The 11,516-nt window shown below is 35.0% G+C and overlaps 1 protein-coding gene across 2 annotated transcripts; it reads left to right on the plus strand.

Moving 5' to 3' along the window:
• The first annotated feature begins 2,370 nt into the window (after positions 1 to 2,370).
• On the plus strand, positions 2,371 to 9,459 carry LOC133831262 (disease resistance protein RPV1-like). 2 transcript variants are annotated; one of them, XM_062261503.1, is made up of 5 exons: positions 2,371 to 3,202; positions 5,145 to 6,261; positions 6,409 to 6,819; positions 6,971 to 8,523; positions 8,701 to 8,863. In XM_062261503.1, exons 1-5 carry the CDS (start codon positions 2,712 to 2,714, stop codon positions 8,708 to 8,710), a joined length of 3,582 nt encoding a protein of 1,193 aa, XP_062117487.1. In that variant the 5' UTR covers positions 2,371 to 2,711; the 3' UTR covers positions 8,711 to 8,863. The 2 variants fall into 2 exon arrangements, with proteins under 2 accessions (XP_062117487.1, XP_062117485.1); XM_062261501.1 differs by having other exon boundaries at positions 2,373 to 3,202; positions 6,971 to 8,581; positions 8,701 to 9,459.
• Positions 9,460 to 11,516: the final 2,057 nt, after the last annotated feature.

Genomic DNA, 11,516 nt, shown 5'->3' on the forward strand with positions numbered 1-11,516 from the left:
TGACGTGCCAGTTATAGGGGGACACGTGTGTGTAGCATGATGAAGTTGAAAGGTCGAGGATCATCCAAACAGCCTTGAAACAAACGAACCTGGGCTCTGGTAAACGAACCAGGGTCCTAGTAAATGGTTCGGGCCCTTGGGATTCGATCAGGGATGCTAACTCAAATGCTTTTTATACAAGTTCCCGTCTATCGATGCTCCACGAAAACAGACCCGTCTCTTGAGGAATGAACCGGGATGTCAAGAATTGATCCGGGAAAGGAAGCAAGCCTTCATTGTGCAAGCACAGATAGAGGCTTAGGGGGTAAATGTTATCCCGTTTCCTCCCTCCCTTCTCGGGTCCGTACATTCAATCCATGAGTCACCCTGAAGGGACCTAAGGCCTAGATCGGGCCCAATAGAGGAGATGAGTCCCAATGGCCCAAATATCAATACAACCCAACATTGTCCCGGAATGAAAGAGGGGATCGTGAGGTTGGCATGTTTCATTCTCCTGGACCCTTCGTATGATGTGCCCGGAATGCGGTAAGGATATTAATTCCTCAAGTTTGAAAATGGACCGGGAGGACCGTAGACGACCCTGGATCCTGGTAAACGAACCAGGATCATGGTTAATGAAGAAGGATGTTAGTAAACGAACCCAGACCTGGCGACCAGGTTGGGTGCGATAAGCTGTCCCTGATACTAACATCGCCCCAAGAAACACAGAGTTTTGTCCCCATAACTAAATGCAGAAGAGGTTACATACGGAATGTCGGCGTTATTCCAGAACCGTACCACCATTGCTCTGACAGGTCCTGTCCCCCGGATCTCCTTAAAAGCCCATGCGAACCAAACTAGAGCTACGTACTGCTGTCGGCCTTGTGGCGTGGTTATGCTAGGGGCGGCCCAATGGGCCCTGATTAGCGTATTCTACTTAATAAAATCTTTTGTATTAAGCCTCCATCAGCGAGCAAATGATGTTTATACTCCTATTGGCCCGAATTAGTCTGACCCAAACCCAGAGCACTCAACTGCCTGTAAATATGAACAGTTGTGCACTGTGGAAGGGATCCAATTTTTCTCTTGTAAGCATATACTCTGCTCAAATTCAGAGAAATTTCATTACTAAAGCTACTAAAATCTCTAATACAATTGATTCGTGGACTAAGGCTTTTTAACGCCCCAACCACGTAAAATTTCTTGTGTGATAACTTCTAACCCTTTCTTTCTAAGCTATTTTATCTTTTATAATTCTAGTTTTCGAAAAACTCGGTAAACATGTATAATATAAAAGTGCGAGGTAAAATAGAAAGGGAAATTTTAAGTTCTATGCATCATAACATAGGATTTTTTTTTTTAATATTCCAACTTAAACACTCCTCCCATTAATGTGCCATCAACCATGTTTTGGATAAAATACTCCTTTCATAAACATTCCTCCCATTAATGTGCACCCATGATTAATTTTTTTTATTCTACATAAAAAATTTAAGGCTTTAAATATGCTAGACATGTAGATCTTAAAAACAAAATACTAAGATTAAAAAAAAAAACTAAAACGGACATTTAAGCAAAAAGTTATGACTCACCAAAATTTTCATAAAATTTCAACGCAGAGCATCGATATAACATGATGTATCATCGATTTTGCATCATTTTCGCTAAAAATCAAGTTTTTATGATTGCATCGCAAGAACATCGATAAAACATCGAAACAACATTGATTTTGCATCGAAAAAACATCGTTTTGATAATAAAAAAACAAAGTTTTCAAGATTGCATCAATTTTCCATCAAATTTGCATCGATTTTGCATCGAATTTGCATAGTTTTGGACAAAAAATCAAATTTTGTGGATGCATCACAATTGCATTGAAATAACATCATTTTTGTACAAAAAAAATAAAATAATAAAAACGATGTTATTTCGATGTTTCTTTGATATAATTGTGATGCATCCACAAAATTTGATTTTTTGGGCAAAATTGTGCAAAATCGATGTAATATTGAAAACTTGGTTTTTGTTGTTGTTACCAAAACGAAGTTTTTTCGATGCAAAATTGATGTTGTTCCGATGCTTTTTTGATGCTCTTGAGATGCAATCATGAAAACTTGGTTTTCGGCCGAAATGATGCAAAATCGATGGTACATTGATGCTATATGGATGTTCTGCTCTGAAATTTGACAAAAATTTTGGTGATTCATAACTTTTTTTTTTTGCTTAAATGTTTATTTTAGTTGATTTATTTTTTAGATCTACACGTTTAACATATTTAAAATGTTAAATTTTTGATGTAGAATACAAAAATTAATTATGAATGCGTATTAATACGAGAGAGAATATTAATACGAGAGAGAGAGAGAGAAGTTTCATCAAATAGGAATTATAGTCAAAATTATAGAAAATGATATCTATTTGAGATACTTTGTGATAAAGATGAGAGGATGGATATTATTAAGCATATAAAAGAGATATTTTTTTTTGAAGCCAAGCATGCTTATATCTCACTTTGTGCAGATTTCAAATGGCAGTAGAGGGAAATTGGGGGCCATCATCACTTTTGTATTATTATTATTTTATAAATTCTGTAAAAATATAGTCATATCATATCAACTGCAGTAACAGTCACACAACAGCATAATAAATATTTAGCAAATAGAATATTTCAATACAACGAAAAATTAACACAACCCTCACCAAATCTCAGTAATCAGTATAGTAAAAGAACAATGGCTATCGGAGAAGGCGCCGACCAGTCTACACTGTCGGGCGGCGTGACCTTCAGGCTCCGGTGGGACGTGTTTCTGAGCTTCAGGGGTGAAGATACGCGCGATAACGTCACTAAAAGCCTCTACGAGTCTCTCGAGAAGAAAGGCGTCCGAACCTTCCGAGACGACGATGGCCTCAATCGTGGGGAAGAGATCGCTCCCTCCTTGCTGGAGGCTATCGACGACTCGGCTGCCGCCGTTGTTATCTTTTCGAAGAGGTACGCCGACTCTCGGTGGTGTTTGGAAGAGTTGGCCAAAATTTGCGAAAGCCCTAATAAGTTGATTCTGCCAGTTTTCTGCGAGGTCGCTCCTGGAGATGTCCGGAAACAGATCGGACCTTATGAAAAAGATTTTCAACATCACGAGAAGAATCGATCACCCGAATTGGTAGAGCGTTGGAGGAAAGCCCTGAACAAGATTGGAAATATTTCTGGATGGGTTATCGACAATAGGTAAATCATAAGTTTCCGTCTTTTGTGTGTGCGTGTGTATACATATTAATTTATATATATATTTGCCTTCAATCAAAAAATATTAATAAAAAACAAATTCATAAAAAAATAAAAAACAATAAAGATCTTAGATCTATACTGATGAAGTATTAAAGAGAACCTAACTTAAAATTATTTGAATAAATTCTAACATAATTCATTAGAAATTAGATCAAAGAAATATTGCAGACTTTTCTGAAAAAATTAGGGCTTTATTGTATTATTACTAATTTTTTATACACTTATTTTTCTCTATCATTTTCATACCCTTCAAAATATTTTTTTTGTACAAATTTATTTATTTGTAAATATATTTTTTCCTCCTTTGTAATATATTGTTTAAAGAATTTAAACATCTTTATTACTCTCAATTTAAAAAATTTATATTTTTTTGTCAATTTTTTAAAGTTTTTAAATATAGTAAAGCTTAATCACAATTTTTATTTTTAACTCAAAATAAAAAATTATATATACATTTTGTAATTAAATTTTTTCATCGTATTACAATAAAAAAATATTATTAAATTTTATGCTTTGTAATAAACAAAATAAGTAAAAATAAGTTTTTAAACAATAAACTAAATAATATATATATGGGATATGGAGGTGTGTTAATTAGGGGTGTGCACGGTGTGGTTTGAGCGGTTTGAACACTTTTTAATACACCACGCCACGAGTGCGGTGTAGTAGCTAGAACACACCGTGCGGTGTGATTTCGGTGCACCAAACCGACCAAACCAAACCATTTTTTGCAGTGTGGTTTGGTTGGTTTTCCACGGTGTAAGTGTCTTAAAAAAATGTGTGAGATAGAGATGGTGACAAGGAGGATGCGCAAATGAGATGGGAAAGAAAGGAGTTGTGTATGATGTGCTAGAGAATAAGGTATATACCCTAATTTAAGTGGGATCCTAGTTTCAAATTGGGTTACTAAAAAATGGTATATATGTAAAGTTTAATCTTTTTTAACATATTTGTAAGTATACGGTGCGGTGTGGTGCAAATCAAAATTTCACACCGCCAAACCGCGTACCGCACCACGCGGTTTAGATAAAATACAAACCATACCGAACCATTCTACTTTTAACACCGCTACTTTTAACACCGCAGTTTGCGGTGTAATGTGGTGCGGTGCTGTCAGTCGCCGCGGTTTGCCGGTTTAGATGCTCACCCCTAGTTAATGTAGCAAAATATTGAAAATACTAAAATTATTATAAATAATAGAAAAGTGTTATCAAATATGTTGAATTTTTTAATTAAATTCTAATCAAATGAAATTAAAATTAAGGCTTTATATAATTTATTTCTAAGTCTTTGATAACTTTTAATATTCCTTTCTTAAACAAAACAGAAAAGTTTGTCGTTACTTTTTCTTTATAATTAATTATGAAACATATAAGTACTTTTATTTGGACGACCGCAGTACCCTCAAAAGTAAACGAGGGACTTGAGAAAAAAGCCATTAATTACTTCTTATGAAAAAATGAATGGAGAATTGGATAAATTATATCTCATTATCTCTCTCTCTCTGAATGTACGTATATATATTCTCTTTGTATGTATATATATGGGGGTTTTGTATGTGTTGAGTAGTTTGATTGCTCTTCCCACAAAGATACTATAAAATAAAGTATACTCTGGCTAGTTCTTATTGTTTAATATTCTTTAATTTGTTTCCGTTCAGTATTTTAATATTGAATGTATCAAACGAGGATTGACTTTTTCTTGTAAATCTTTTATCTTTTTTAAGAAACGTTTTGCAGGAGAAAATAAAATCCTTAACAAAAATTCATGCATGTCAAGACTTTTATATGGACGGTTGAAATTATGTTATGATATCACCCTGGTCTTGTACAATAATTAATCAATCTACTTCGTACACTGACTTGTATTATCTAATTGACAGTGAAAAATCGGAAGTAGTTCGACCAATAATTCAATCTATAGTCGAAGTTGTATTGCGAGCAATCAGCAAGACGCCGATGGGTTTGGCTCCGTACACTGTTGGACTTAATTCCCGCATTGAAGAGGTCATGGAAAAGTTAGAAGTTAAATCCAATGGTGTTCGAGTATTTGGTATGCATGGTATGGGTGGGATTGGCAAGACAACTCTTGCCAAAGCTCTTTTTAATAAACTTGTTGGCCACTTTGAATTACACAGTTTCATATCAAATGTGAGAGAAGTTCCAAATACTGTCGAAGGCCAAATATCTCTTCAAAACAAGCTCATCGATCATCTTTCTGGCTGCAAAAACCCTCATGTAAGTGACCTTAGGGAAGGTCACACTGCAATCAAAATGGTAGTAAATGAAAAGCGGGTTCTTGTAGTTCTTGACGATGTTGATAATGTTTGCCACCTACACGCTCTAATGTCCAAAAAAGATGTGTTCTATGATGGGAGCCGGATTATAATTACCACAAGAGATATAACAGTGTTAGAAGGTTTTGTGGATTTGGAGTATGAGGTCAAAGTCTTGGATCAACTTTCGGCATTGGAACTCTTCAGTTATCACGCTCAAGGAAGAAAGAAGCCACGAAATAATTTTGAGAATCTGTCTAATCAAATCGTGTCTTTAACTGGGCATTTACCATTGGCCTTGGAAGTAATTGGTTCTATGTTGTTTGATAAGAGGACAATTAAGGAGTGGGATGATGCTACTAAGAAATTGAAAGAGATTCGTCCTGATAATCTTCAGGGTGTATTGGAGGTAAGTTACAATGCTCTAGACGAGGAAGAGAAGTGTATATTCCTAGATATTTCATGCCTATTTGTGAATATGGGTATGGATAGAGATTATGCAATTGATGTATTGAAGGGGTGTGGTTTTGACGCTGAGATAGCAATCTCCAAACTCACAACAAAATCACTCATTAAAATTACGCAAGACAACACTTTGTGGGTGCATGACCAGCTTAGAGATATGGGACGACACATTGTTAAGCATGAAAATGTAGTTGATCCTTGCATGCGTAGCAGACTTTGGAATCGTGAGGAGATCATGACTGTTTTACTTGATGATAAGGTACAATTATGATAAATATTATTCTACACACAATACGTACGTAACATATATGAAATGGTTTTATTTGCATGTTAGTCTTTGGTTATTTCTTTTGCATTTGTTTCACTTCCAAAATCTAATGCATTATGTTTGCATGTTTAACAACAGCGAACAAAAGATACACAAGGAATTGTCTTAGACTTCAAGGGGAAAAGCATAGTGAAGGATGTTTCTGGTGGAAGAATATCGTGGAACAACTTTCGAAGTAACCCCTCTTTTACTAATGCAATTACTTACTTAACAGAAACATTTAAAGACTACCAACAAGGTCAAGCTGAGAAGAAGAGAGAGGTCAAAATTTTTACTAAACCCTTTGAAACAATGGTCAAACTTAGACTACTCCAAACAAATTACGCCAACCTTGAGGGAGAATTTAAGTTCCCTGTGAGCCTAAAATGGCTACAGTTGAAAGGGTGTCCTTTGACATATCTCCCATCTGCATTTTGTGCACTGGGACTTTCCGTCCTTGACCTTTCAGATAGCAAAATGAAAAGAGTTTGGGCATGGTACACCAAAAACGTACGTGGCTCCCTTCCTGCCATGCTTACATATTATATCTTATTATTACAATTATCTGACCTTTATTTTCTCTCTGTTTTGTTTTTTATTTAGGTTTCAATTTTCTTAGTGTATCATCTAATAGATTTTTTTTGTTTAATGTGTTTCTCAGATGGCTGACAGTGTAAAGGTATTGAACCTTCGTGGTTGCTCTAACTTGGTTGCTATTCCCAATTTATCTAAGAATAAGAAGTTGGAAAAACTTATTCTTGGAAATTGTGTAAGCTTGACTAAGATTGATGAATACATAGGGAATATGAGCACATTGATTCACTTGAACCTAAGAGATTGTTTAAATCTTGTTAAACTCCCAACCGATGTCTCGGGCTTGAAGCAGCTTCAAATTCTTATCCTCTCTGGTTGCATAAAATTAAAAGAATTGCCTGCAAACATAAATAGCCTGAAATCCTTGAAGGAACTTCTAGTTGATGACACTGCAATAGAAAAACTGCCTGAATCTATCTTTGGTCTAACACAACTTGAAAAGCTCAGCTTAAATCGTTGCAGATATTTAAAAAGATTACCCCATTGCATAGGATGTTTGTGTTCTTTGAAAGATTTATCCCTTAATAATTCTGGGTTAGATGAATTGCCAGATTCCATTGGATCATTAGAAAACCTTGAGATTCTAAGTGTCATGTGGTGTCCATCGTTGACTTCACTTCCTGATTCTGTTGGAAAACTCAAGTTGTTAAGAGAACTTCTAATTTTGGCAAGCCCAATCACTGAACTACCCGTTTGTATTGGTACATTACCAAATCTTAAGCAGTTTTCACTGGGGAAAGGTCGATTGTTAAGTACATTGCCTCATTCAATTGGAGGACTAATTTCTCTTGTTGAACTTGATATAGATGAGACATCAATCACGCATCTACCTGATCAGATTGGAGCCATGAAATCACTAAAGAAGCTAAACTTGTGGAAGTGTAAATCTCTTAGGTCACTACCAGAGTCCATTGGCAGCATTTTGTCTCTTACTACTTTGACTATAACTGAAGCTGAAATCATAGAGCTACCGGAGTCAATAGGTATGTTGGATAACCTCACAATGATACGACTTACTAATTGTAGGAAGCTCCTCAAGCTTCCAGCTTCAATTGGGAATTTGAAGTTCTTGTATCGTTTACTAATGGAGGATACTGCAGTGACTGAATTGCCTGATAGCTTTGGGAAACTCTCAAGCTTAATAGTATTACGCATTTCAAAGAAGCCTCAAGTTGTTGGACTATCTAAGAATAATGAACCAAACACATCAATGATTTGCAGTTCACAAGAGGCACGTTTCTTTCCACCTTCTTTCTCAAATCTGTCCTCGTTAAGTGAATTGGACGCTCGTGCTAGGAATATTTCAGGAAAAATTCCTAATGATTTTGAGAAGTTGGTATTATTAGAGATTCTAAATCTTGGGCACAATAGTTTCTCCAGCCTTCCTTCTAGCTTAAAAGGTCTTTCATATCTCAAGGAACTACTTTTGCCTCATTGCAATGAACTAAGATCCCTCCCTCCACTTCCTTCAAGTTTGCGTTGGGTGAATTGTGCACACTGCACTTCCTTGGAAAATATTTCAGATATCTCAAATTTGGAAAGCTTAGAGGAACTGAATCTTACAAATTGTGCCAAAGTAGAGGATATTCCTGGCCTTGAATGCCTGAAGTCTTTGAGAAGGTTATACATGAATTGTTGTCATAATTGTTCGTCAATAGCTAAGAAAAGACTTGCTAAGGTTCCCTCTCTCTTGCTTTTTTCACAGTATCCTATATTCATAAAACTTTTATACGAATAACATTATATGAAACTTAGAAATGAGTTATCTATGAAACTAATGTTCATGGTTTGATGTAGGGTTGGTTGAGGAATATAAGGAATCTTAGCATGCCTGGAAGCAAGATCCCAAATTGGTTTTCTCAAGATGTGGTTACATTCACAGAACGCAAAAACCGTCCTATCAAAGGTATAACTATAGGCGTAGTTGTTTCTCTCGACCTTGAAAATCAAGATGACATGATACACCTGCTTCCTGGAATAGTTGACATACATGTAAGGATCCTCAAACAAGACTTTCCCATATTCACCACAGCTTTGAACTTGGGAGGAATACCGAAAAGAAGTGAGGATCAACTTCATTTGTGTCGTTTTTCAAATCATCATCCGTTGGTTGCCCAAATGAAAACTGGATATAAGTTACTTGTAACAACTAGAGATCCACCCATAATGAAGGGGGTTGAACTAAAAAAGTGGGGGATTTGTATTGCTTATGAGGATGATGATGATTACGAGGGAAATGAAGAATATTTGAGTGAAATTGGTCGAGAATCTATTTCTGAAAAGTTAGCCAAGTTCTTCCACACCTATGAAGAAGAGGACAGTGATTCTGAATTCAACACAAGTAAAGTCCAAAAGACTTCCACAACACCACACACAACGTCTTCATCTAAGACAAAGTATCTTCTCCCTATTGTTTGTTCTTTTCTGCTTGTCGGGTTCAGTTGGTTTTATATGTATACATAAAATAAACCTACAAATACTTCTAGTCTCTCATCTTTTCACATGAATTAAATGTCTCTGTATATCATTTATTGAAATTCGGTGCGTTGGATTTTTTTTTCTTTTTCCTTTATAATGGTCTGAAATTCGACGGCAATTATATAAACTAAATCCAAAACAAGACAGAGCAAACACAATCGAATCATACATATATAAAACTAAAAAGATATACATATTTTTTATTTAGGGAATTTACTCATTTGGTACCCTATATTTTTGCAAAGTATCATTTTAGTATCTTCTGTTTTCAATAATACTCATATGCTACCTTGTATTTTAAAATTATATATATTTGATACTTTAGATTCAGATTTGATAGATAAAATTTTGTCAATATGATCAAACTGTCATCAGTTATATGTAATTAAGTAATTAAATTTAAATTTGAAACTTACATAATTGACAACAATTTGATTAAATTAGTAAAATTTTATTAATTAAATTTGAGTTTAGGGTACCAAATATGTACTATTTTAAAATATAGGGTACCATATGAGCATTATTGAAAACAGAACCAAAATTATACTTTGCAAAAACACAGGGTACCTAATGGTTACCTACCCTATTTTTTAATCAGAAAACATATGTACATCGAACCTAATATATATAAAACTAAAAATATAAATAAATATTTAATCAAATATATGTAAAAACGATACAGTAATTAATACGAAAAGAAAACCACTATAAAATAATTTTATTAGACTTGAACTTTTTGCAATAAAGAACCGAACATAAAAACTTATACCAAAAACAACAAGGAAATCAATAACAGCAAAATTAAAACGGGAAGAACACACAAATTATCAATGTGCCTGCATCCAGCGAGCTAGTCCACTATAATAGAATTCAGATTACAAGCCATTCTTCTCTACTTATTGAGAACTCAACTACCATTTCAAGCACTCAGCTCTCTCATGCACACACCCAGCCGAGGTTTCTCTTTCCCACGCACCTCAACTCTCTCAACGCAGACAAGAAATGTTGTCACTCAGTGAAACAACTCCTCACACATACAAAATTCTCTCAGTTTACAAAGAAAAATGAATCAAGTGGTATTAAAATGTCACTACTCATTATTGTAAAACTGGGCTTTCCTGACATCCAACCACGATATTCAACTCTGTTGACTGTCATAATTGCTTAGTGCGACTCTACACCGACAGTTAAAAATTGTAGGCATAGAAACTAATGTCGACAGTGAATAACTGTCACCATTGCTTTTGACTGTCGCTATTGATGTTAACATCGATAGTTAATTCGAGACCAATGCCGACAATTATAAATTGTTGTAGTTGACCTCAACACCGACAAAATAAAAGCTCAATACCGACAGTTATAAAATGTCGCCGAAATTTCAAATAAAAAAAATCTAAAAATATAATTAATGAATAAGTTAATTTTAAAAATAAACTAAATCATGTAAATATATATTTATAAAAGTTATGTATTTATTAAAAACTTTTAAAACTAGATTTTTTTTTGTTTATAAATTTTTTATATTATTTACTTTTGTATTTATAATAATTTTTATATTAAAATTTAAATTAGTTATGATAAAAATAATAATATAGTTAAATTAATATTGTAGTGGACAAAATTTGTCTACAATTAAAGTCCAACTAGTTAGCCGGACTATCTCGCTAGGCCCAATAAGCCAGTAAGGCCCCAAACTAATGTAAATCGGCCTGCACATATTGAATAAGCCATCAAAACAGGCCAACTGGAACCCAAGCCCGAGTCTGGGTGCATTCAGTCAGCTAGAGACGTTGAAGCTGTCAAGAAATCCGCTCCTCTTCCCATGAAAATCGGAGGGGAACCGCTGAGAACGGGTCAGACGGGCGAGATAGACGAGAGGAGAACAGAAAGAAGAGGACGACTATAAAAAAGACCCTCAGGGGTTGAGAAGAAGACATCTGATAATTACTTTACTCTCTTATTGAAACAAAGGCTACTCTCTCTAAGCGATCCAGTCAAGCAAGTTGAATTAGTCAGTCTGATCTGACCTCACCGGACTTGACCCAGTCGTTTAGTTCTGTCGTCATCGCCACCGTCACTTTGACCATTCCACTTCTCATCCATCCATTACTATTTCATTATTTACGTCATAGTTT

Source organism: Humulus lupulus, chromosome 4 (genome assembly GCF_963169125.1).
Source record: "Humulus lupulus chromosome 4, drHumLupu1.1, whole genome shotgun sequence".
NCBI classification, from domain to species: domain Eukaryota; kingdom Viridiplantae; phylum Streptophyta; class Magnoliopsida; order Rosales; family Cannabaceae; genus Humulus; species Humulus lupulus.